The sequence below is a fragment of the Lissotriton vulgaris genome, chromosome 2_1 (genome assembly GCF_964263255.1).
Source record: "Lissotriton vulgaris chromosome 2_1, aLisVul1.2, whole genome shotgun sequence".
Taxonomy (NCBI): Eukaryota; Metazoa; Chordata; class Amphibia; order Caudata; family Salamandridae; genus Lissotriton; species Lissotriton vulgaris.
In genome coordinates, this window is record NC_141687.1 from 31729810 (window position 1) to 31757796 (window position 27987).

The window sequence follows — 27987 nt, forward strand, 5'->3', positions numbered from 1 at the left end:
CGCCCTTTTCCAGGTGCGAGGGACACTCCCCTCCCTCAGGAAGGCATTGAAGATGGGGTTGACCAAGGGGTTCACCACTGCCTCCATCCCGGCCAAGAATTTGGCAGGGCAGGGGTCTAGTGGCGAGCCTGATTTAAGGTTGGCCAGCAGCACCCTGGACGCATCGCTGGAGACAGCTGGAAAGTCTGACAGCACAGCAACAGGCGTGCACGGTGGACCGCGTCCCGCCCCGGGGCCGCGGCATCCCTCCTCCGACCTCTCCACGAAGGAGGCCTGAATCGCCTTGATCTTGTCGGTAAAAAAGCTAGCGAGATCCCATGCCCACGCATCAGATGATACTAGCGGGGGCGAGTGGGAGCTGGGGGTCGTGAACTCCTTCACAATGGTGAAGATCTCCTTGCAGGAGTTCGCAGACGCCTCAATCCTCCTAGCCAGATAATCCTTCTTAGCTCCCAAGATGTCCCGTTGATAGGCCTTCACAGCCGCCCTATAGGCAAGTTTGGCCTCCCCGTCGTACTTAAGGCGCCAGGCCCGCTCGGCCACCTTACATTGGCTGCGAGCCACACGCAGCGCCTCCGTGAACCACGGCGCAGATTGCCGTGGACCGGGGGGCTGCCCTTGGGGCAAGATCGTCGAAACCTTTCGGTCAGCCACAGCTGCAGAGCCTCAGTGTCTCTTTCCAGATCACCCGAAAAGTGGCATGGATGGTCCACAAGCGCCTGCTCCAACATGTCGGGCGTCACTCTATGCAACGCTCTCGAGGCTGGTCTCGGCAGCATGGGGGCGCTATTGTCCAACCGCCCGCTCTCCAGCACGGAAAATCTAATCAGCCTATGATCCGTCCAGAGCACCGGCAAGGTTTCGACATCCGCAATCGGGACTGACGAGAACACCTGATCCAGGGTATGCCCTTTCTCATGTGTTGGACCTGACACAAACGGTGCGAGGCCCAGCGGGGATATAATGTCCAACAGTTTAATAGCGTCCGGGTCGTCCGTCACGTCGAGGTGAAAATTAAAGTCACCTGCCACCACGCAATGCTGTGTAGACAGCGCCAACTCAGAAATAACTATCTGCAGGTCCTCCAAGAAGGAACCCACAGGGCCTGGTGGCCTGTATACCAGCAGCCCCTTCAGAGCTTGGCGCGGGGACAGTCTAAGCGTGAAAGCAAGAGACTCTGAGCTCCCGATGGAGTTCAGGGGAAGCACTGAGCAGGAAACGCTCTTCTTCACCACTACCGCAACTCCTCCGCCCCTACCCTTCGCTCTATCCTGTCGAAAAATGTTATACGCCGGTGGGATGGCTGAGAAAATGTCCGGGTTAGACGCCTCTCCCAACCAAGTTTCAGTCAATAGAAGACAAAGGGGATTTTCCCTGACAAGGAGATCGTATATATGCAGGGCATGGCTGCCTACAGACCTCGTGATGAGCAACAGGCACAGATGTTTCACGCAAGCCATAACTGGCCGCAGGACGTTGACAGGTGTCCAAGTAGGCGACCAGCCGCAACCCGGGCAGTGCCGTTTACCCTTGAAACGCCCCGGGAAAACAGAGCGGCAAGAGCAGGAATGGCTCTGCATAGCTCGCAGCATCGCCGAGGTGTAGCAGATCATCCTGGCCAGAATCTGACAGGACCGCCGTCCCCCGCCGCCCCGACGCTGACGGGCACAGACGGGCAGGACTCCGGCAAGACTCAGGCTAAGCGAAGGCGTCCACCTGCGCGTCCCGCTGCGCGCGAGGGAGCGACTTTAAATAGGCGCTCCAGTCAGCCCTTAGCACGCGAGTCCGCTCCAGTAAAAAAACGTTCTTTGAATGTCTCTATAAGGAATTCTCTATAAGGAATTCCCTGCAGGTGCTGACTGGGAGCAAGGCTATTTAATATTTATCTATTTATGTATTTATGGCTGAGCAATGCAAAATATGCGCTTTTAAGAAAAGGTAATGAGGTATCACTACTGTGGTTTTTGATTGCCCTGATCTTGCTCTTAGATAAAACTTATTTATTTGAATCAAACATACTGGTGTGGTCTCAGTCTTTGTGTGCATTTGTTGTCTCAGTGGATGCGTGTGCTGGGCAGTCACTTAACACCTAAGCTTCGGGTGCCCACCCGCTCGAACCAGGCTACCCTCGTAGAGCTGGTGAACCCAGTTCCTACACAGAACAATGGCCACACAGGGCTGGAATGAGGGTACAGGGGTATGGACTTGGACTATAGATGGCAAGGAGAAGAGGGGCGCAGGAGCAAGGTTGAGTGGCAGCAGCCCCTTGGACAATGCTGGGCCAGACCCTGGGTTTAACCACTCCCCCACCAAGCATTGTGATGGACATCTTTCATTACAATAAAAAAAACTAGAAATTTATCTAAAAATCAGAGGTTAAAGTGACGCTATAGCTAGGATTTGTAAGAATATTGAACTTTACCTTAAAAAAAGTAGATATTCACTGCAAAAAAGGTTAAAGGGATGTTATATTTAGGTGAAAATGCTGTGTGTAACATACCATTTGAAACTAACAAAACCACTGAAATTCACTACTTATAGTTATATCAAAGAACTAGAACCTGTGTCTTAAAATAATTGTTGTTTGCACTCTCATTTACCCTTGCATATCAAGTCACTCATGGCATTCATTGACCACATTGATATCATTTCAAATCACATCAGAAATGCCATCATTGTTGACAATACTGTGCATGGTGAGGGTGAGAGCTATGGTTGCTTTAGGGTATGAGTCATATTTACCTGAGATAACTATAACTGGTCACTTTCAATTGGTTTTGAATTTTCCAATGGTATATTTTACAAGACATGTTCACCTAACTAGAGCATCCCTCAACCTTTGTTTTTTCAGTGCACTTCCAGGGTTTTCTTCAGGTAAAGTAAGCGATTTTTACAATTCCTAACTATAACATCGCTTAAAGCTTTGTTTTTTCAGTGAAAAAATAAATAAAATATATACACACACACATATATATAAACACACACACACATATCTATATATACCGTACTGTGCGCGTACCTTTTTGAGAAAGCTGCATGCTCATTGGCTGTTAACACTCCAAACCAGGAAGTGTTGGCAGCCATCTTGTGCTCAGTAGACCGAGGCACAAGAAAGCAGAAAAACAAACGTGTAGAACACAAAAAGGGGGCAGGGTAGAAACACCCTGACCCCCCTAGGCCTGCCCAGGCGGTCCAACAAGGACCCCCCAAGGCCCAATTTTATTTTTTAAAACCTGGTATGTTTTTTTTCAAATTACCCCCCGGGGGGACCAAATCGCGGGGGCATAGTGATAAAGAAGTGTGGGGGGTGCCCAATCCCCCCCCACACTGCCACGGGGACCACCGACCCCAGGGCAAAGTAACGCAGACTCCTGGCGCATACTGGAGGCTCCTGGTGGGCTAGTTGGCCCCCAGTGACCCACAGTATGCAAGGGGAATTAGTTCCCCCTCTGCAAACATGCCAGGGGGCTGTGCTGCAGAGAGGTGTAAAAAGAGGCATAGCCTCATTACACCTCTCTGCAATGCAGCCCCCTGGTGCATACTGGAGGTTCCAGGTAGGCTTGTTGGCCCCCAGGGACCCCCAGTATGCAAGGGGAATTAGTTCCCCCTCTGCAAACATGCCCGGGGCTGCGTTGCAGAGAGGTGTAAAAAAGGGTGTGGCCTCATTACACCTCCCTGCAATGCAGCCCCCGGGCTCATACTGGAGGTTCCAGGTGGGTTAGTTAGGCCCCAGGGACCGAGGCTATGGATGGCAGAGGACACAGAACAGGACTTGGGTAGGCCTAGGAGTGTTCTGACTGCTGCATTTTGTGTCCTTTGCAGCCTCTGAACGTCTGCTTATTTAGACCCTAAGTAGAGGGAACAGGCATAGTCAAGTCTGGACAAAACCATCACTTGGATGATGATCTGACGTGTAGAGGCATCAAAGAAGCCCATCAGTTGTCTGAGCCCCCGTAAAAGTCCAAAGCAGATCCCTTTTGTTTTTTTGGTTTGGGCTCAATAGTTTAGAGATGAGTCCAACCAAACCCCTAAGTTCTTTACCGCTTGTTTGGGGGAAGGGGGCATGCCCAGACTGGCTGGCCACCAGAGATCACTCCACAGACCATGGTCTCTGCCTACCAACAGTACCTCCGACTTGTTGGTATTCAGTTGGAGGCAGTTAGTAGTCATCCACTTGGCCACTGCCGCAAGGTTGCCCTGAAACTTGAGGGCGCCTTGCTCGGTGTTATTAGAGAGTGCCACCACTAACTGAGTGTCGTCCGCATATGAGACTATGGTCAGGCCCCTGCTCCTGGCTACAGCAGGCAAAGGTTGGACATAGATATTGAAAAGTAGAGAACTAAGGGAGGAGCCCTGTGGCACACCTTGTTTGATACAATTTTCACTGGACACAAACGGGGTGGCGGGCAGATACCGAGAATGACCTCTCGTGAAGAAATGAGGCAAGCCACTCAAATGCCAGGCCCGTGATTCTTACCACCGCCAGGTGTCTCACCAGAATGTCATGCGACACCGTGTCAAACGCGGCGCTCAAATTCAACAGGATCAGCGCCAATGTTTGCCCCTCATCAATGGGTGACCAGAGATGTTCTGTCACAGCCAGGAGGGCTGACTCCGTGCTGTGATCTGGCCTAAAGCCATTTTGGGAGGTATCCAGTATGTTATTAAGAGTGAGAAAATCCAAAAGGAGGGAGTTCACATATGCCTCTGTGATCTCAGCTGCCCAAGGAAGCAAAGAAATAGGGCGATAACTTTCTGCTATTGTTGGATCAAGAGCAGGCTTTTTAAGCAACAGAATTACTTTAGCCTGTTACCAGGCCCTAGGCACCGTAGCAGTACTAAGAGATTTATTGTTCACCTGAGTCAGAGAGGGTAAGATGGTCGGCAATACCTTCTTAATTTGGTCAGGTTTGAGAGAGTCGGCAGGAGAACCCGACTTGATCCTTCTACACAGTACTCGCAGCTGATCTGCCGAGATCGGGGAAAAAGAATGAAAGATATTTAGCCGTTGACAACAGGGTGCCGCTGGCAGATTACTGTGTACAGTCGGGAAGGAGCTATAGATATTGTCCACCTTTTTAACGAAAAAGGTGGCCAGCTCCTCGCACTGCTTATTGGACTTGATGGTAGACCCGACGCCAGTTTGCTGGGATTGCAAACTGGCAAGTATAGAAAACATGCTCTTAGCGGGATTGGCACTTAATTGATTAGAAAGAAAAGCCGCTCGTGCCTGGTAAATGGCTTTATGGTATTTTTCAATTGCTGCCCAATAGATGTCCTTGGCTACCATGCAGAAATCCCTTCTCCATATCCGTTTCAGTTTCTTGGATCCCTTGCGCATGTCAGCGAGTTCAGTCTTATACCAGGGCCTTGTTTTGGTTTCACGACTACCTGACCATTTCATGGGGATTACGCTGTCTAGTTGAGGCCTAATCCATTCTGAGAACAGCCTATGTGCCTCATTGATGTTCTCTGGCAAATCAGGCCAAGTGGCCAGGAGACCAGCGTCATATTGATCGCAATCCAATTTGTGCCAGGGTCGTTTCAGCGACGTCAACCGGCCCTTGGACTGGGCGGGAATGACTCCTTGAAGGAACATTGAGACCAAAAATAGTCCGTCCAACCCATCCTGACAGGTGCACACATTGGGATATAGGGTATATTGGTAAAGACAGGATCTAATAAATGGCCCGCACTATGCGTAGAGCCTACGACCAACTACAGCAGTTGACACGCTGCAAGGTCAGATACAAAACTCGCTATATCAGTGTACTCGGTGTTGTCCAGATGGAGATTCAAGTCCCCCAACACCGTGAAATTGGCGGTATTGACTGCCAGTGTGTTAACCGTATCTACAAGGGCCTCCCTAAAACCTGGGGAAGGTCACAGAGGTCAGTACACAAGGAGCCCAGACATAGTATAGTTTGGGCTCAAGGTAACCTTAAAATGGGCACTCTCATAGCCAATAATCGACTGTTTCATGAAGGAGCAAGGATAGCAAGATTTAAAAATTATCGCTATGCCCCCCCCCAGATGCTCTATTCAATGAAAGAATACTATAGCCCTCAGGGAGCGCCAGGCCGGGTTCAGCTGTCGTGGCATTAGAGAGCCATGTCTCAGTGAGAAAGAGAGTATCTGGGGAAGCCTCCTCCAAGAGGTCAAGAATATCTGCATGATGTTTGACTAATGAGCGGCAGTTAAGGCTAAGAATGCTCGCATGCATCCTAGGCTTAGACGGACGGTGACACAATACTAAAGAACAGAAAGGGCCCTCAACAGTGAACCCACAAGCCTGCTTACACCCACTTACAGAGGTCCTCAGCTCTAACAGGTCCTCCCGCGTATAGGTGGCAATATCCCTTCTGGAAGAAGCAGCATGTCTGGCGTCGTACTAGTGCGGACGGGTGCAGACGGGCTTGCCTGTGGCGCGCCGCCGGGCGTCTGAATTGCATGTCCACTGCGCGGCAGCGCCATGGCTCTCTTTCTATAGAATGCAGCAGAGAGAGAGAAAAAGACTGGACCCCCCTCCAAGATGGCCAACAAACTCGTGCCACCGGAAGTGAGGGGAACGGGCAGCTAGGTCGCCGAAGGCTCCCCCCACACAAACAGCACGGGCTGCGGTGGACCGGGGAGAAGACCGACACCAAAACAATTAAAAATATGGTGAGAGAATTTATTTAAGCAGATAAAATAACACGACACTGTGAGCCCAATAGCCCCAGGCCCCGTGAAGCTAAAATACAACAGGTGCAGTACACAGCCCCACTCATGCGCTGCTGGCACTTAGCAAGTGACAGCTTTCTTCGTGGCAGCGCCATGGCTCTCTTTTTATAGAATGCAGCTGAGAGAGAGACAAAGACTGGACCGCCCCTCCAAAATGGCCGACAAACTCGTGCCACCGGAAGTGAGGGGAACGGGCAGCTAGATCCGATTTGGGTGGTTCAATGTCCATGCTTGGATCCAATTGCGGTACAGGCAGCTGTGTAATTTTCGGCACCAAAGCTTTCAGTGCTGAGCTGGAATGTGCTTTCGATGCCGAAGATTTCGGCTCAGAGGAATGTTTCCTTGGTTTTAGTGTTGGAGTATTAGATTTGGGGTCTCTAGTTGGCACAGGTAGGTACTTGTGACAAATAGGGATCCTCTCCTCTAGTCAGGGAAAGGGAATTACACACCTAAAATAACACCTGCTCACCCTCTAGGTTGCGTGGCACGAGCAGTCAAGGCTTATTTCAGAGGCGTTGTCAGTTAAGCAGTTGTGACCACATACAGTAACCCAGTGACAACACTACAAATGGACACCACACAGGTTTTATATAAAAAAATAAGTAGACTTTATATAGAGTAACCACAATACTATAAACGACAAAAATACAAACTATGATTACTTTAAGATGGTAGTTTAAGCTTAGTTCAGTTCAGTTCTTAGATGCAACACTCTGCGTCAATGGATCTTAAGTTGCGTTGCGCTTCCACGACAAGCAATGTCGCAGCGATGGGAAATGCGGCAAAGTCAGGTTCAAAGAAATAAAGACGTGAAGATCTTCCAGATGCGGCACGCTTCTCGGGGATGCGAGAAGTTCTCGGTATGATGCGTGGACTACAGCGGCGACATCCAAGATGCGACGGCAGCAGCTCCAGCGGCGACGCTCTTCTCCCATGATGCGTGAAGCTTCCGCTCGATGCGACAACTACAGCGGCGACATCCAAGATGCGACGGCAGCAGCTCCGACGGCGGCGCGCTTCTCGGGGATGCGACGTGCTCTTGATCGATGCGGTGCAGTGCAGTTCCAGCGGTGAGACCCTCCTTCTCCGGAGTTGCGACGGCAGGCACAGCGACGGCGATACACTCCGACCTTGTTGCGAGATTCTTCTGATGCGGTGCAGTGCGACAGCTCCAGCGGCGACACCCTCCTTCTTTGGAGTTGCAATGGCAGCAGCAGCGACCGTGACAACCTTCCTCTTCGTTGCGGCATGCTTCTCTCCGATGCGGTGCAGTGAGACAGCTCTAGCGGCGACATCCTCCTTCTTCGGAGTTGCGATGGCAGCGGCAGCAACTGCGACACGCTTCTTCTCGTTGAGTTGCGCTTCCAGCTCCTTGCGACACGCAGTTCCTCAGATGGCCCAAGACAGCAGTAGGCACTTCCAAAAGAACTCTGGGGAGCTGGGGGCGCTAAGTCTGTTGTCCCTGGAGGCGCTAGGGGGCGCACAGCGTAATGGCTGCCTGAGCTGCAGCTCCGCCGGGCGATCGGCAAGTATGTGATCTCTTGCCGTTACCGCCCCCGATACCCGCTCTCCAGGCACATCGGCAGGTGTGGGAAGATGAGCGGCAACGTTTGAGAGGTACAGCACGCTCCAACAATCGAATTTTGCGGAGTTCTCTCTTCGAACAGTGATCGGGCGCGTTGCCTGCCTGACAAGATGGCCGCCGCCGGAGGACAAACGAGAGATACGTGAGGGGCCGCCAGCACAAAACCACCTTCCTGCACCAGCGGTACCACCTCGAGGGTAGGGACCTGTTCCCTATCCCTTCTACTGTCTGCATCTCGCCTCTTTTGACCGCAGAGGGCCAGGTGCTGCTGAAACTACGCCGGACTGGTTGCCTGACAAGATGGCGGCGGCGGTTACCGGAGTGGGGGACAATCGCCTTCTCACCAGTGGACGATCAACCGTCCCAAGATTGCGGTACTATCAACATAGCCACTACACTGTTGGGGTCCTGTAGCGCTGCCGACCTAGCAGCGATCGGAGTACCTGCGGCTCGGATCGTGCTGTGGCGACCGATCGGCACGAGGAGGTGAGGACACGCGCCGAATGCCCATGACCTCTGGGGCAGTGAGGCCTGGACCTTATCCGGCTCACCAGCACTCTGCAGCATATCGCCACAATTGCTGATGCGCACTACAGGGTCTCCTACCTCACAGCCCTGCGCAGCCGCATGTAAGAACTGCAGGCGATCTCCCCAATACCCACGTGGATAGGTGGCTGGAAGGGGGGCCCCCTTCTCATCCTAGAGGGAGTACCGAGTGCGACTTCAGTGCGCTCTGTCCGATACACCACCGCGACCACAACCAGAGTCACAAGGGCATCTGGGCCCGCAAACAAGAAGACAGCATCTCCAATCGGCACCATGGGCAAGCCAGACAAGCAACAGCCGAAAATCTCCTTTGAGAACAGAAAACTGGCGAAACCCACGGAAGAGGTGGTGGAAGATAGCGACAATGCCGGACCTGCGACCAACAACAACATAGAGAAGATCCTGCTAGCGATACAGTCCAACTTGCAGGATATCAATGGCAAACTGGACAATCTAACTTGCAGAATGGACGGCATGGCGGCGCGGCAGGAGAAACACGGCGAGCGTCTGGATGAGGCCGAAACCAGAATATCTGCGGTTGAGGACGAAGCACGAGCCTCTACCTCCAAGCGCGCAGGTATGGAACGTCTCCTGGAGGTGATCAAAGCGAAGGAGGAGGACTTGGAAGCGCGCTCGAGGCGCAATAACATACGCATTACGGGCCTGCCGGAGACTACCAACACGGGGCGAATGGAGAACTACGTTGAAAACCTGTGCAAAGATCTATTTGGTGCGGAGGCCTTATCGCCACTTTTCATCGTGGAGCGGGCACATAGATCACTGGCCCCGAAACCACCGCCAGGCGCCACTCCGAGACCAATTGTGGCGCGGATTCTTAATTACCGCGACAGAGACACGATCCTTCGACTTGCGAGGGAAAAAGGAAAATCCAACACCAAGGTAACTCCCTGGAGTTCTATCCCGACCACACGGTTGCGGTCCAACAGGCCCGGAAAGAATACACTACAGTGAAGGCCAAACTACGAGACCTGAACATTGTGTACTCAATGCTGTATCCAGCACGACTCCGAGTGGTGTGGCAGGAGTAAGCGATTGTATTTGCGACACCGAAGGCGGCACAAGATTTTATTAAAAAGGTGCAGCGAGAGATGAAAGACAGATCGCAAAATGAACAACGCCCAGACTCGGACTGAAGCCACTGGATTGTTTCCGTGCCGACCAGTGGTGAGTTGGGTTGTGCTGATCGATTATGACAGTTAGTATTGGGCCGCTAGTGCCAGCACTGGTTGGCAAACATGGCGCCGACCTCATGCGTACAATGTTGTGGAGAGAGAACTGCGCAGACTGGATGACTGGGTGGTAGGCATGTGATGAGGCGGCCGAGACTGAGGCTTATCAGTTTGGTGTTAATATGGACTATGGCTTGTGGCTGCCCCACACTCTCATGCCCCCCCACCTCGCACTAAGCTGGTTGATGGTGACGGGTCATTCTGGCGCCAACCTCCCTGGCGCGTAACGAGCAGACCGGTTCCCATCCTCCACATTTGACTGCTGTTGCTTACTCTTGTAAGTGTTGAAATGGGGTGGCCGTGTGGCCTCGATGCACTAGGGGTTGCTGGTACTGGTGGGGAGTGTGATGAAGACTATGCACCAGCTCAGGCACACCTCAAAACCTACTACGACTGCGGTTTGCCTGTTTGCTGTATGAGGCGCTCGAAATACTGGGCATGATTGTATTGATTGCTAGCATGCGTTATAGCATGGCCGCAGTTGCTGCGCTGGTGGAACTAACATGGCACTGATTGCCTGGAATAAGAACCGTGATACCGGTGCAGCAGTGACTCCCTGTTTGGTTGGAGGTGACCTGCTGGGGCAATATGACTGCTTTCGGCTATGCAGGGTTCACCTTGCTTATGTATTGTGACCGCCCCGTACTGTCATCCCCTCCTTCCTGCACTGCTAACTAATAGTGGCGGACAGCACTGTCGCCTGTTGACGGTTTGTTCTGTTAGGGCGAGCTCACTTTGGGTGCGCTGATGAACCATGTGAGATATTAGCTGCCTAATGTGCACCCGCTTCTACACGCCTCATCCAAACGACACCCTTAATGTTTCGGATATGCTGTGGGAGGCGGACAGCACTCTGGGAGGGCAGGGGGATATGCTATTTGCTGTTTGAATAATGGAGTTCCGGGGAGATAGTACTGCACTAGGCATGTTATGATTTTTTAAAACGCTGTTGATGTGTTATTGGGGGGCGGTGGGGGTGGCGGTGGATGATCACTTAAATTGCGTATCATACAGTTTGTCTAGCATCGCCTGCACCCATCTACCGGGTGGAGAGTTGTGCTCCTGGCGGACCTCCGTGAGGGTATAACCCACTAAGAGTTCGATTTGGGCACTGTAGTTATGGTTCTGTGTTCGAGGGAATGGTGCACTGACGGGGTAAGGCTTCGGCAGGTTGGGGTTGCTGGAGTGGGTGGGATAAGGGGTGGGGGGTTACTTGAGTGTATGCATAGACCGAAAGAGTACGATATACCTCTCCTTTTTTGTTCCCCGTTGGTTCTGACTGCTGATGTGCCGGCTGGGCTTCCTGCTGGGGAGCAGCTGGCAATGCCTGCACTGTTGCCATGGGTGACTTTTTCATGCTTTGTATTAACCGATTTGGATGGGTTCGAGGGATGCGGGTAGGAGAAGCTTGAACATACTCACCTGGAACATTAGAGGGTTCTCACAACCTCGTAAGATCAGGCAGGTATTCGCTAGCCTGGCGAGATGGAATGTGGACATAGCGTTCCTGCAGGAATCACACCTAGCACCACACACACACGCTCACTTGGGGTCGAGGTGGGCGGAGGCAGTCTACAGGGCCTCATATTCTTCCTACTCTAGAGGGGTGGTCATATTGGTAAAGCGGGGGGTGCGATTTGAGCCCCAACATGTTACACAGGACCCATCTGGCAGGTTTGTGTTGGTTTCGGGCACACTGAGGGGCCAACGAGTGACATTGCTGAATGTATACGGTCCCAACACGGACGCCCCGGAATTCTTTCGAGAAGTCTGGGACCACTTGCAAAAACATAATGGCACACACATATTATGTGGAGGTGACTGGAACATGACCCTGCGTGACGGCTTGGACCGCTCATCTAATTCCCTGGAACAGCACAGGCAGTCGCGCCTAATGGTGGGTCACATGATGAAAGACCTGGGGTTGGCGGACCTTTGGAGGCTGAAACACACTGACACACCTGGGGCCACACACATAACAGCTTCACACAACAGCTGGTCCAGACTGGACTACTGGTTAGGCACTAAGGACCTGGCGCTGTGGGCTCGTCACCTACAGGTGCTGCCCTGCACACTTTCAGATCACAACCCCGTCCTACTGCAGTTGGAAATCCCACGATACACACACCCTCCTTTTCAATGGCGCTTTAATTCGCGTGCCCTCACTGACACGGTGTATGCAGACACCATTAAAAAAGCGATAAAGAACTATTTTGAAATCAATGCTCCAACGACAGAAGACCCATGCCTCTTATGGGAGGCATTCAAAGCCACGATCAGGGGGGTCTGCATTAGCACAACCATAGGGGTCCTTAAGGATATCAGAGGCCAAATACACAGATGCGAACGGCAGATGAGGGACCTAGAGTCCATGTACGAAGCCACTCAAGATGTCTCCCTTCTGTCTAAACTGCGCGAAGTACACACTGAACACGCGGACTTTCTTGAAGCAGAAATGAAGTACCTGAATCGCACACATGTGGCTAGAGCCTTTGGAGAGGGAGGTAGACCTGGGGCTGTATTGGCTCGGAAAATCTGTGAGGGCCGTGGCCCGACAGCAATACTCAGGGTGAAGTCCAAGGAGGGTGTGCCACAAACACATGCCGCGGACATATTGAAATGCTTTGTGGATTCCTTTGGGTCACTCTATCAGTCAAAACCCACTGCCCCAGCGGCCGACACATATGACTATTTACACGATGTGGCAATTGGCTGGCTGTCAGATGCGCACAGGGAATACCTGGCCAGACCAATCACGGCGGAAGAGGTGACTGAGGTGATCAGTTCATTGCCGAATGGTAAGGCGCCTGGCCCTGATGGGTATACCTCGGAATTTTACAAACAATATGCAGACATTGTCACACCGCACTTGGTGGACATGTACGGCGCCTCATTTGAAAAGGCGTTGCTCCCCCCCACGTTGCGCGAAGCCATGATCATCGCACTCCTCAAACCGTCTAAGGATCCAGAGGAGTGTGACTCGTACAGACCTCTGTCACTAATAAACGTGGACTCAAAAATCCTTGCGAAACTTATAGCGAAGCGGCTGTCTCCTCTGATGACCAGTCTGGTCCTACCGGACCAATCCGGCTTCGTGCCCTCTAGATCAACCACGCATAATACTAGATCCCTGTTTGCGCTCTCACACTACCTGCAACCCTCGGTCAAAGCGGTGGCGGTCATGCTCGACGCGGCAAAAGCGTTTGACTCCATTGAGTGGCGTTATATGATCACCGTCCTGAATAGAATGGGGTTTCCCAAGCGGTTTGTGCAGTGGGTCACCTTGCTTTATACGAAACCGCGCGCCAGGGTTAGAATCAATGGCTACGTTTCAGAACACTTTGCTATTGAGCGAGGGACGAGGCAGGGCTGCCCGCTCTCACCTCTATTATTCGCACCAGCGCTGGAGCCTCTGGCCTGTCTGGTACGGCAGAACTACAAGGACTCGGCGTTAAACTTTATAGCAAGGCCGCTTCACATATCGTTATATGCGGACGACATGTTACTCTATGTCCGTGACCCCGAGACTCATCTAAACTCACTGCTCAGGGAGTACATCAGATTCGGAGGACACTCAGGGCTGGCTATAAATTGGGCCAAATCCTCTATAATACCCCTCACTGACACCACCTCCCCCTTTGCTGTGGATTTCCCGCTGGAGTGGCAGCAAGACCCGATCAGATATTTGGGGGTTATGTACCATAGAGATCCAGAGGAGGTGTTACGAGCGAACTACGGTGTGGTACTCTCGAAGCTGGAGGACAGCATCCAGCGCTGGATACATTTGCCCGTGTGGTTAGCCGACAGGATAGCTATTGTTAAAATGAACGTACTGCCCAAATTACTATACCTGTTTAACAACATCCCAATCACACCGCCACAGGCTATATTCCGTCGCATTAACTCCCTGGTGAGGACCTTGATATGGGCTGGCAAGCAGGCCCGTGTGGAATTACAGACTCTTACACTCCCGTTCGCATAGGGTGGTTTCAGTGTGCCTGATTTCCTCCTATACTACCTCTGCGCGCAGCCGCAATTCGTGGCGTACTGGTACCATGCGGTCCCATACCTCACACATGCTGCTATAGAGGAGAGTGATGCGCATCCTGTTCCCCTCTCGGCAATAATTTCACATACGCGACCCCCACTACATGCTAGGGATATTAATACGGTGGATACAACGGTAAAAGCTTGGCATAGGCTGGGGCAGTTAGCTCATAAAACCCCGCTGTATGCACCGGCCATGTCCTTACATCATCATCAGGAGCTGTCAGTCACCAGGGAGAATGTCGGGATGTCCCTACTGAGTAGAGCTGGTATTGACAAGATGGGGGATGTGTTTCAAGGAAGCACGTTCATAGGCATAGACCAGTTGAGCTACATCCAGAACCAGACTCCCATGTTTCACTTTACATATTACAGACTCACCAGAGCTTTGAGAGAGCACTACCCGACGTTCCCATCGGAACCGGAATGCCTTGCTCCGCTACAATTATTGATCACAACTAACGATTTATCCCACCTAGTGTCCAGACTTTATTCAGCTGCACAATCAGAATTAGCGGGACGCGCGTTGAAGGCCAAGGGGAGGTGGGATACACTATTAGACACACCATTGACAGACGAAGAATGGACTAGCACCTGTGCCCTGACACAAATACTGACACCCAACGGCAATTTGAGAATTATTCATTTTAAATTCCTTCACCAAATTTATTACACGCCGACAAAACTGCTTAGATTCGGGTTGCAGGAGGAAGACAGGTGCAAAAGGTGTAATGGGGAGGGAGCAGGCTTTGCACACCTGGCATGGGACTGTGCCAAGATAGCAAGTTACTGGGAGGAGGTCACAGCCACCTTGTCTGTCATTTTGGAGGAAGAGGTGCAATGTACGCCCAAAGTCTGCCTGCTGGGTATAGTGCCACAATTCAGTGCGGTGAAACGCAAGTTCTGTGCCATAGCCTTATTGTTGGCAAAGAGACAAGTGGCGCAATGTTGGCACAGTCGAAAGGTGCCGAAGGTGAAAACATGGTTGCATGACATGTCCACATGCCGTGACAGACTACAAACTTATGAGGAGCAGTTGCCGGCGAAATCCAGGCCCAAAAATATCTGGGGTTATTTAGAGGAATACCTCGCTTCTATACAGGATGATGTAGAGAACCTACCCTTGGATTGAATCGATAGTAAACATGTGCAGGTAACCACACAAGCATGAGCCAGGCGACGGCAGGACCTTGAAGGGAACCGGAACTATCATAACAGCTGAAGAGTAACAAATAAGATTGCACTGTACGGTCTAAGTTGGGGGAATGTTGTTCTATTGTTCTTCGTTATAAAATGTGAAAATGTAAGACTCAGTTCGAATGCCAGCTAAGTAACCATGCGTGAGGCATGCGGACAGACTCCGCCTCACAATGCAGAGATGTATCTGTGTAATGACCGTGTCTAATGATGGTTACTGATATAAACGTAGCGAGCCGGCCCCAGGGTTGTAGGCTCATGCTGTGTCAAATGCTTTGTGTTAATAAAGGTCTTACGCAAAAAAAAAAACAAAAAAAAAAAGTCTGTTGTCCCTGAGACTTCAGCATCAGGCAAGCTCTTTTCCAAGCCCTTGGAGATCCTTCACATGTTGAAAGCAAAGTTACAAAGTTCCTTTCTTCCTCCTTTGGCAGTAAGGCAACCACTGCAGGCCAATCCCCCAAGCAGCACTTCAGCTTGGGAATAGTCTTTTGTCAGTTTCTTCAGGTTCCTCTCCTCAGTAAAGGTTTCTTCTTGTAGTCCAAAAGTGATCTAATTTCATGGGATCAGGGTCCCAATATTTATACCCAGAAATCCTTTGTTCTCTGAGGGGAGAGGGGCCTTTGCCCAGTCCAAACCAGTTCTGAAGCACTCTGTTTACCAGACTTCTCCTTTCCTTTCACAGTGCAGGGCAGGCACATCAGAAACCCCACAGGAGGTGGAGCCAGCATTGTGGAAGGCAAGTCAAGAAAGTGCTCCAGGACTCCTTCTCTTCTTTCAGTGTGCAGGGCAGAGACATCAGCCGTTCCCCCGGGGGTGGAGCCAGCATTGTGGAAGGCAGGCACAGCCCTATTCAGAGTTCAGGTGCACTCCTCCCTCCCATCACGATGCAGATCTCTCTATTTACCACTGGGTGACTCAGCATGTCTCCTGGAATTCCCCAGCCCTGTCACTCACAGAAACCAGACATAGGAATACACAAACTAGCAGAGGCAGGTTTGAATGGTTAGACAAGCAAATACCTACTTTCTAAAAGTGGTATTTGCTTACACAGAATATTAAAATAAACTTTACTAAAAGATGAATTTCTACCATGTTCGCTGGGCCCGATAGGATTATAAAATGTAACAATTCTAACAGCCCATTCTGGCCTATGTAGAACAGGTAGCTTTGCAATAATGAAAAACTAAAATGGCTGTAATTCACTATTAGGACATGACACACACATCAGGGCTTGTCCTACCTTATACTTACAATGCACCCTGCCCTTGGGCCTACCATAGGGGTCACTAATATGAAGAAAAGGGAAGGTTTAGGGACTGGCAAGTGGGTGCACTTGCCCAGTCAGCACGACAGTACCAGACTGCACGCAGGCTTTGCAATGGCAGACCTTAGACACATTTTACAAAGGCTGCTTCTGTGGGTGGCACAACCAGTGCTGCAGGCCCACCATCAGCCTTTGGATTACACGCCCTGGCACAATCAGTGCACTAGACTAGGGTCTGACAAGTAAACCAAAGCAGCCACACGTGGAATCACTAATCCATACATCAATTTACAATAGGGAGCACCTGCACTGTGGCACTGGATAGCAGTGGCACAGTGCCCAAAGCATCTAACACCAGCAAAAACACATGAGGCAACAGCAAAAATGGAAGGGAGACCCATGCCAATGGTGCCAGGTCTAACATGGAGGTTTCGGCTCTGAGCCTATTTTATGTTTAGAGTCCAATGGTTTTGGCTTGGAAGTGGGTTTTGGCCGACTGGGTCCTGAGCCGGAAGACTTCTCAGAGTGTTTTGGTGCCTAGCCGGAAGGCGGAGGGTTAGAAACCTCTTGTCAGTGCTGACCTTGGCCCGAAGGCAGAGGTGATGCCAAAGCCTTAGATTTTCTAGGGATGGTGGCAGGTGGGGAGGGGGGGGGGCTTCCTTACTTACGCCCCCTTGTCACTAGGGCACATTGTCATCTTCGAAGACAATCTGCAACTCTGCTTCAGAGTCCGATGCCGCTGAAGCATGTCCTTCTTCAGCCGCTGAGACTTCCTCTTGTTCAGAATCTTCACCAAAGAGATCCGGTGTGTCGTCCAACTGCTGCCGCTCATCTCTTGACATCAAGCCCAACGATCACGAAGAGTATTCTTCAATCTGAAGGATCGACAGGCGTCACAGTCTTGTTCTTTGCGCTTGGGAGACATACACAAGTTACACACCTCATGTAGGTCCGTATGTGGATACTACGCATTGCACAGGGGGCAGAATTTGAACGGAGTCCATTCCATAGACCAGGTGCCAGACCGACGCAGACAAGCCGCAAGGCCGTCTGCGAAAACCGCAATCGAAATTGGAGATTTCTTAATGTCGAGTTGAACCACGGAGAAAAGGGAACCCGTTCGAAAACATTACTGTCGAGGGTAGAGTGGATTGCGCACCGATGGGAATCTGAGGACCGATTCTGAAACGGAGAGCAGCAATACACATCCAAACTCAATGGCGAAAATAAAAATCTAACAATGGAGTCAATGCCCATGCGCACTATCAGCCAAAGGAGGAGACCCCTTACCTCGTGACTGGAAAGACTTCTTCGGAGAAAAACAACTTGCAAACATGCAGACCCAACACTAGATGGCAGGAGTATGCAAAGCATGTGATCTACAGCTCACATGCCTCAAACAAACCTTTACTTTAACACAAATGTAAATAAATTCCATAGTATAAAACATATATCCAGATGAACAGAGTGCAATATGTTATTTCTTAGTGTTGTTGAGGAAGGGGTGGGTTGAGGCTTTGTCATTTGTGAATTATGGCCCCACCCCAACCTCAACAATGGTAATAAATAGCATATAACACTCTATCTGCCTGCAGATATAATAATATATTACATATTTGGGTGCTTTTTTTTGCACAAAACGCAGTGGTATAGAAACTTAAATTTCACAGGCAACCCTGAAACATGGAAACTACTGTGTGCAGCATCTAGATGAAACAATATGGAGATCAAGCTGAGAACTCACCGCTCCAATAGCCAAAGTTGGTGCCACCTTCAAACATGTACCTGAAAGAAAGAAGATTCATCAGCTTAGTCACAGAAATGCCAAAGACCTAAAGGTTCACAGGAGTGTAAGCATGGCTATAGTAGGCACGACTTCATCACCACAGGGGCAGTGGTGTGACCACAGAGGCCCGGCAAATGATCATGTCTAGTTCACGTCTAGGTGTCAACAGAAGGAGGAGGGAGATCTTAGTGTAAGGGTTGAAATGCCAGAATATCTGAGGTATTGATCCTTGAAGAGGTAAGATTGCAGTTCCTTCCTGAATTGTAGCACACAATCGTAACTCCCTGTCAGGCTCAAGGAAATAATCACAAGTATTAGCAGGCACATTCAGGAGTTCAGGGGCAATGTGATGTTTCCAGAGACCCAGGAAAGCTAGGTTTCTAAGAAACGTTTACCCTCAAATTCAGTGGTTCCTAGGGCAATGCATGATCTACACAGGAAGGTGCCTAGGGCAACTAATTTCACATAATTTTAAAATGATTTGAACTTGACTAGCCGATAGACCAAACTACAAGGATTGAACTAATTTATGACTGGTACCAACCCTACTTACTCCAAAGCTCCAGTAAATCCATTTATATTGGTATTTTGTTATAAACCTTTGAATGACAGAAGATTCACAGAATACCAATTGTGTTTAAAAACACAGAAACTGGATGTATATGTGCAACAACCCAATGCAAACTGTGATTTTGTGGTAAAGCACCACCTTTCACTAATATCAATTAGACATATTTACGTAAATAACATTGCATATTAAACTAATAGCACTCTCAGATAAGGAGAGGGCAATTATGTTATGATGTTTGACTACCGTTTCAACCCCCTCGCTCTTTTAGGAGGTCTTCTTCAGCTCAACAATTTACAAATGCACTATTGCAATTGGCTTTACTATAAATCCACCAGCATTCAGAGAGTAATCAATAGATTCTAAAAGGTAGAAGAATCAACAGCCAGCTCAAATGCTTGGTGGGTGAGGAAGTGTGCTCACAGCATTATTGCAGCGTGTGTTGAAGACAGTCATTAATTAATTACTGCGTGCACTGATTGTGGCGTGTAAGTGGATTCGCTTTGTATGAATGGACTGGTGGGCGCTGGAGTCGACTGGAGGGCAGAAGAAGGGGACAGGCAGCAGTTAGTGGGGCTTTGTATTCTGCTAGACACACCAGTCTGTGGGTATTCTCCTGATCACCTTCCTTTAAAATTCAAATAAGCTTCCTGGGTTTAGGAGGTGGCCAGCTGAATCCCTTAGATGTGTCAGAATGTGCCCTGCCAAAGTGAAAGCGACTCATCCTACTTTCTTGCCCTTGAATGTCATCCCCTCAAGAACTGGCCATCCAGTCTGGAGCCATTTAACATATGCCTGGGCTAGTTTAAGCTGGTCCCAAAAGTGACAAGAGGGCAACAGGTCCATGCCACTGGGAACAAGCACCTCCAGAATCAGAGGGGGCCCCACACATTCAAAAGGTGCTCTCCCCGATTTACCAAGCTGTGTGCTCCGAGTGGTATTGCTGTTGTGCATCCGCCCTGCACTGCTGACTATTCCTAGATTTGCAGAATCCTTCTTCTCCACTCTGCGCAGTACAGAGCAGCCTAAAGCATCAATACTTGCTGAGCTTACACGGTCTAGCTGTCTTACCTTTGGCGTTCCTGATCCTGCCATGCCAGTACAGTCCAGCGTGTGAGCATGTACGTGCATATGTAGTTAGGTACACACGCATGTACGTAAACACACATGCATTCACGCCATTATTCTACCGCACCAGTGCCGCATTATCTCCCTGCCCCTGTCCAAGGATGCATGCCACAGGCCCTTGAGTCACCCAACCGTAGGCTGGCTGCAGATACTCACATGTTGACGCTGGCTCCGATCTCCAGCATGGCCTCCAGGGTTGCCGTCACCTTCGTGGCTTCACTAGTAGAATGGTTTCCTCCCCAGTAATCCAGCCAGCCTGTGTAATACTCTGAATTAACCTGTGCAACGAGAGTAAGGAAGAGTGCCGGGGCAGGATAAACAGAGGGATGATATAAAGGGAGAGGAAGAGACGCGATAAAAGCAGAGGTGACATACAGAATAAAGAATGGGGCGAGATACAAGATAACGACAAGGGTAAGATGTTATGTTATGATAAAAATTGCTTATAGAGCACATGTACACCCAGAGGTTTCATGGCGCTAAGTCTAGAGAATGCCAAGATGCCAAGGCCAGTATAGTTTAAGAGTGGGCCTGAGTGAAAAGCCATGTTTTGAGCAATCTTCTAAAGCTTAGGGGATTGTTGCAGGACCGGATTTCCAGTGGGAGGGAGTTCCAAAGTTTGGGGGCCAGATTCGTGAACCTGCGTCCTCCCTGGCGTTGAAGCTTGAAGGCGGGGATGGCCAAGAGATGGAGGATGGCGGAGCGAAGATTGCGAGAGGGAGTGTACCTAGGCAGAAGATGACTAATACATTTAGGGCTGCTGTCATGGAGGGATTTGAAGATCATACAGGCCGTCTTGAAGGCAATACGTTGGGGGATTGGAAGCCAGTGGAGTCTTTTTAGCAAAGATCTGGCAGATTGCCAGCGCTGTTGCTGATGGATCAGTCTGGCCGCCTAGTTTTGGAATAGTTGAAGACGTTTGCTAAGGAAGAGTGGGAGGCTGTGACGATTCAGACTCTGTGGATGCCCCCTCGGGGCACTTTTCCCCTCATTGCTCTCCCATTCTGTGTTTTCAGAACGTCAACGACAATGATGACTGCGGCCCCTTTAAATCCTATGCCTGGGCCACTCCGATGGGGGAGTCACGTGGTTTCAGCGCTCTAAATAAGGAAGACGCCGAGGAAGAAGGTCGTCGTACATCGGGACCACGGATCGGACGCCAGGAGGAAACACCGGTGAGGACCTTCTTTGTTTCACCGTCGGAGAACGGAAGGACGGAGCCTGAGACCGGGAAGAGGACAACAATAGCCGAAGCTGCCTGCGCCGCCGAGGAGCCGAGCGCCGGAACAGAAGGGCAGCCAGACCCTACCTGGCAACGCGAGTACGCCAGCCACGGCCACCGGGGGTCGTGGCTGCACAAGGTACGAGACAAACTTCAACTCTCTTGGGGTCGGGGACTGGAGGACGGGAAAGGAGGGGGGAAACCGGGTGGAACCGAATAACTGGTGTTAACACTGTGCATAGAGGACGGGGCACAAAAACGTCCGTTTAAAGAACTGCGCGCACACTGGTGAAGGTTCTGGTGAAGAGCTTCCCCCCACTTCCCTTGCTTCCTGCGTAGCTTTAACGCATGAAACCCCACATCTGACAGGAGTTCTTGTTCTTTTTGTTTTGTTTCACGGTATCCGAGGAGGTCTGTCAAGCCTGAAGACCGGGGAACTCCGTTTGGGTGAAAACCTGAAGAGGAGAACAGAGTGTGACCAAGTTGTATTCCTACCTCCATCTTTTGCTTTGGACCCGAACTACATCTCCCAGAACTCCTCTCTTTAGCCTGGATTTGAACTAGTTCTCCCTGACTTACCTTGATTATTTGGAAAACATATATGCCTTTGACTCTTAATAAATCCTGACATTATAAGGCATTTAATTTGTCTTGGTCTGCTTCTACACTGCTCTACACGTGGTGTCAGAAGTGGGATCCTGTCGCCTTATCATGGAAAACCTTATACAACAGTTAATACGAGGGCAGGAGAAGCTAGAATGGGCAGTAGAAAAGCAGATGACTTCTGCTCAAGCAGACCGAGAACTCATGAGAGATAGTCTGGCCAACCATGCAGACCAAATGCAAAAAGTAGCAGACGATAGAAGGGAGTTAACAACACAACTTCAGATAAGGGCAGGAAATGGACCAAATGTGTCTCTCCAGAAATATGCCACCGGAGAGGACCCCGATGCCTTCCTTCTTAACTTCGAAAGGGCGGCAAGGGCATCTGGGTGGCCTGAAGCTAAGTGGCCTTTCTTCCTAGCCCCACTTCTTACCGGAGAGGCCCAAGCTGCTTACCAAGTAGCTAACCCGAATGGTAATACGTCCTATACAGAAATAAAAACTTTGATACTGGATCATATGGGCCTAGATGCAGAGGCGTATAGGGTACGGTTCAGGAAAGAACGCGGCACCCCAGCTGATAATCCCAAAACCCTATATTTTAAGCTAAAGGCAGCAGCAGACAAATGGCTAAGACCGCAGTCCCAAACAAAAGATGAAATCATGGACATGATTTATTTAGAACAATTCTTAGAGGCCTTGCCATACCCCATTCAAAGATGGTTGAAACAACACAAACATCTGAGTCCTGAACAGGCGGTAGAAATGGCCACCACGTTTTATAGGGCGCAACCTAGGGCGTTACCTTGGGATTCTGAAAGGCCCTCAAAACCAGGGAGTGGTCCTGTACGACCCGAAAAGAAACCACTAAAACCCCCACTAGAAACGGTAAAACCAAGAACACCCCGATTAGAGCCACCTCCCCTACGCAACCCCCAGTGTTTTGAATGTGGAGAGTGGGGGCACATAGCACGTAACTGTCCCAGGAAGAAACCTCCTGAAGAACCGATGGACATCGGATGTATACCCCGTGCCATCCTATATTCTGCAGAACTCGGACCCAGTTTTCACGTAAGTATCCAGGTTAAGGGTGTGCAGGTGAAGGCATTACTAGATTCGGGGTGCAAACAGTCAGTCATCCTACAGTCCGTTGTATTACCACTCTCTGAAGAGGTGGAAGATTCTGTACCGATTAGGTGTGTTCATGGGGATGTAAAGGTTTATCCTGTTATCACTGTCCCTGTAGTCCTTCCCCAAGGTCAGACCCTAAAGGTTAGGCTCGGGGTTGTTCCTAGTCTACCGGAGGAAATGATAATAGGGCAAGACAATCTCTCATTTCTTAACATGCTACGAAACGAGTTACAGAACGTCTCTCCCAACCCCAGAACACAACCTACTCTTCTAACCCAAGCTCCGTGGGTCACCGACCGGAGTTTCAGGTATGCTCAGAAACATGACCCAACCTTGCAAGCAGCAGGGTCTCAAGTGCAACAAACACCCGATAGCTTTCCCTCTTTTCACGTAAAAAACGAATTGTTATATCGCATAGGGAAACAAGGGGACACCCCTCAGTTGTTAGTGCCTCAAGCATTTCGGGAACAAGTTCTTTTTTTTGCTCATTCACATCTGCTCGCAGGACACAGAGGAGCCCAAAAGACGATGCAGATGTTGTTACAACATTTTTATTGGCCTGGTATATTTTCCCAAGTCACTAAATTCTGCCAAGAGTGCGAGGTCTGCCAAAAAAAGAATCCTTACAAACCACCAGCTGTCCCGTTACAACCGTTACCAATTGTGGGTAATCCATTTGAAAGAATTGGAATGGATCTCATTGGTCCATTACCCCGAACCAAGAAGGGACACCTCTACGCTTTGGTTGTGGTTGACTATGCCACAAGATACCCCGAAGCCTTTCCTTTGCGTACTCCCACAACCCGAAATATCTCTGAAAAACTCCTGGAGCTCTTCTCAAGAGTTGGTTTCCCTCGGGAGATATTAACTGACCAGGGCACTCCCTTTGTTTCTAAGTTGATGGGACAAATTTGTAAATCGTTAGACATTTCTCACATCAAAACATCAGTATATCACCCACAGACTGATGGACTCTGTGAGCGTTACAACGCCACTTTGAAATTGACATTGAAGAAGCTCTTAACTGTTGAGGGCAAAGAATGGGACCAGCTACTTCCACTAGCTTTATATGTCATCCGAAGCCAGGTACAAGCTAGTCTGGGGTGCTCCCCATTTCAGCTCCTCTATGGAAGAGAGCCAAGGAGTCTTTTAGAGATTACAAAGGAAGTATGGGAACAAGAGAAAGAGGAAGATACTAAAACTTTTCTTGAGTATACCCAGAGTCTCCACTCCAGACTCCACAAGTTAAGGGAATTTGCTTATTCCAACCTAGAGAAAGCACAGAGACAACAACAAACCCTCTATGATAAGGGAAAGAAGTGGCGCCACCTCAACGTAGGAGACTGGGTATTGGTCTTGTTACCATCCAACCTAGGGAAACCACGATCTGGGTGGCAGGGCCCGTATAAAATCACAGAGAAAGTAGGTTTAACTTCCTATAAAGTACAGATCAAGCCCAGAAAGACTCAACTATATCACATTAATCTCCTAAAAAAATGGTTGGGTCCCCCCCCTCGAAATGTACAACATATAGGAACCCTGTCACAAGGTGAAAGTACCCTGAAGGAGTTAGTGGTCAATCCTGATTTAACGGCAGAACAAGACAGAACCCTTCAGGAGACCCTACAACCCTTTTCTCATCTTTTTTCTAACCTGCCTGGAAAAACTAGGTTAGCTGAACACACCATAAACACACAGGTTGGGAAAATAGTAAAACAAAAACCCTATCGCATTCCAGCTGCCAGGAGACCGGCCATTGAGGAAGAGGTTAAGAGCATGCTAGACCTAGGAGTCATAAAGCCCTCCAAAAGTGATTGGTCCTCTCCTATAGTTCTAGTGCCAAAGCCGGATGGGTCAGTGCGTTTTTGTATTGATTTCCGCGCGGTCAACTCTATTTCCAAGTGTGACTCATATCCAATCCCTAGAGTCGACGAGTTGATTGAACGATTAGGGGAAGCTCAGTACATTACAACCCTTGACCTCACAAAAGGCTATTGGCAGGTTCCCCTCAAGCTAGAAGATCAGGAAAAGACTGCCTTTGTTACACCAACAGGCCTGTATGAGTTTACTGTCTTACCCTTTGGGTTGCACGGGGCACCTGCAACATTCCAACGCCTTATGAACAAGGTGTTACAACAACATCAGGAGTATTCCTCTGCCTACCTTGATGACATTGTCATTTTTAGCCCTGACTGGGACTCACATCTGGAGCATTGTACTCAGGTTCTAAAGTCCCTACATGCAGCAGGATTACACATAAACGCAAAAAAATCCCGAGCAGGCTTTAGGAAAGGGAAATACCTTGGGTTCCTTCTGGGAAACGGTGTTATCGAACCACAGTCTGAAAAAGTGAAGGCAATAACTGAGGCCCCTTTTCCTTCGACCAAGAATGAGGTTAGGGCTTTTCTGGGGCTCTTGGGTTATTATAGGCGTTTCATTCCACAATATTCTGAACTGGCTACTCCCCTGACTGACCTACTACAGAAAAACATTAAAACCAAAGACTTCCAAAACCCCAGTGAAGACACCATAGCTGCATTTGTGAATCTGAAAAAGGCCATATCCTCTGCCCCCATTTTGAGGTCTCCTAATTTCTCAAAACCTTTCCTGTTACATACTGACGCTTCTGAACATGGATTAGGTGCAGTATTGTCCCAAATGTCGTCTGATGGTACTGAGCATCCCGTTCTTTTCATCAGCAGAAAACTCTTTCCTCGGGAGCAGAAATATCCAATCATAGAGAAAGAGTGCCTGGCCATTAAGTGGGCAATTGAGAAATTGCGTTACTATCTGGAGGGGGCCCATTTCGTCCTTTACACCGATCATGCCCCCTTGCAGTGGATGAGCCGCAACAAAGGTAACAATCCGCGAATCCTGAGGTGGTTCCTCTCCCTCCAACCTTATTCTTTTGAGGTAGTGCACCGGAAGGGAGTTGACAATGGAAACGCTGACTTTCTTTCACGCCTTCCTTTGTTCCCCGAACGTGAACAAACTGGGGTAGGGGTGTGTGACGATTCAGACTCTGTGGATGCCCCCTCGGGGCACTTTTCCCCTCATTGCTCTCCCATTCTGTGTTTTCAGAACGTCAACGACAATGATGACTGCGGCCCCTTTAAATCCTATGCCTGGGCCACTCCGATGGGGGAGTCACATGGTTTCAGCGCTCTAAATAAGGAAGACGCCGAGGAAGAAGGTCGTCGTACATCGGGACCACGGATCGGACGCCAGGAGGAAACACCGGTGAGGACCTTCTTTGTTTCACCGTCGGAGAACGGAAGGACGGAGCCTGAGACCGGGAAGAGGACAACAATAGCCGAAGCTGCCTGCGCCGCCGAGGAGCCGAGCGCCGGAACAGAAGGGCAGCCAGACCCTACCTGGCAACGCGAGTACGCCAGCCACCGGGGGTCGTGGCTGCACAAGGTACGAGACAAACTTCAACTCTCTTGGGGTCGGGGACTGGAGGACGGGAAAGGAGGGGGGAAACCGGGTGGAACCGAATAACTGGTGTTAACACTGTGCATAGAGGACGGGGCACAAAAACGTCCGTTTAAAGAACTGCGCGCACACTGGTGAAGGTTCTGGTGAAGAGCTTCCCCCCACTTCCCTTGCTTCCTGCGTAGCTTTAACGCGTGAAACCCCACATCTGACAGGAGTTCTTGTTCTTTTTGTTTTGTTTCACGGTATCCGAGGAGGTCTGTCAAGCCTGAAGACCGGGGAACTCCGTTTGGGTGAAAACCTGAAGAGGAGAACAGAGTGTGACCAAGTTGTATTCCTACCTCCATCTTTTGCTTTGGACCCGAACTACATCTCCCAGAACTCCTCTCTTTAGCCTGGATTTGAACTAGTTCTCCCTGACTTACCTTGATTATTTGGAAAACATATATGCCTTTGACTCTTAATAAATCCTGACATTATAAGGCATCTAATTTGTCTTGGTCTGCTTCTACACTGCTCTACAGAGGCCTAAATAGATGAAATTGGCGTAGTCCAAGTGTGATAATGCCAAGGCAATCACAACCTGGATCAGGGCCTATTGGGTAAGCATCCGCTGATCTTCCGGATCTTACTAAGCTGGAAGAAGCAGGAGGACACAAGCGTGCCTATTTGGGTTTTTAGGGAGAGATCCTTATCAGTGGTCACCCCTAGGCTTTTTACCGAGGGGAATGGGATGGGTGGAGGACCAAGTTCTGGGGACCAAAAATGTGGGCCCCATAGGGTTTGACTGTTACCGTTCAAAACTAGCTCGGTTTTCCCAGGGTTTAGCTTCAGATGGTTAAGATTCTTCCATTGGCGAATATGAAGCATAGTACCCTGGAACTCCCGGATAGAATCAGGGGAGTTATCAATTGTGAAAATCAATTGAAGAGCGTCGGCATAGTTGAAGATACAGGATAAAGAAATGAATGAGATTTGAGGTAAAAAGAGGTGAAAAAAATGGGAAGGAGGTCAAGGCAGTGTAATAATAGGATGAAGAGTAGGGGTAAGATACAGAATAATAGCATGGACCAGATGTTCAATAAAGAGGCGAGTTATAAAGAAGGGTGTGAGAATCAGAGGGATATGAGTGTGAGTGATAGGAGTGAATGAGACACAGGATAGTAAGAGGGGTGAGATAGAATAAGATGGGTGGATGAGACAGGATAGTAAGAGGGATGAGCTATAGGATACTATGAGTGCATGTGATACACAATAATATGAGGGGTTTTTTGTATTGTTTTATATAGTGCGAACTAGGCCCGAAAGTATCAGAGAGCTTTACATGAGCACCAGTTGCGTTACAGATGGACACATTCATTTTTTTGTTGGTAGGCAAAGGGAAATACGTTTTTTGCCCAAAATCACAGGATGTTGAGCATCCCTGCCGAGACTCAAACCCAGTTCCCCATCTTCAAGGTCGACCGCTCTGGTCGTTAGGCTGTTAACCGTTTGCCCCCTCC

At 49.7% G+C, this 27987-nt stretch overlaps 1 protein-coding gene across 3 annotated transcripts in view; it reads right to left on the reverse strand.

The window, feature by feature from the left end:
- The window catches only part of GLB1L (galactosidase beta 1 like), a 415681-nt gene that overhangs the window by 105375 nt on the left and 282319 nt on the right, over nt 1–27987 (reverse strand). For all 3 annotated transcript variants that reach the window (XM_086954375.1, XM_086954374.1, XM_086954377.1), the window contains exons 9-10: nt 20251–20372; nt 18357–18397 (exon numbers count right to left, since the gene is read on the reverse strand). In XM_086954375.1, coding sequence (XP_086810501.1) covers nt 18357–18397; nt 20251–20372 — 163 coding nt within the window. The remainder of the gene's footprint in view (nt 1–18356; nt 18398–20250; nt 20373–27987) is intronic.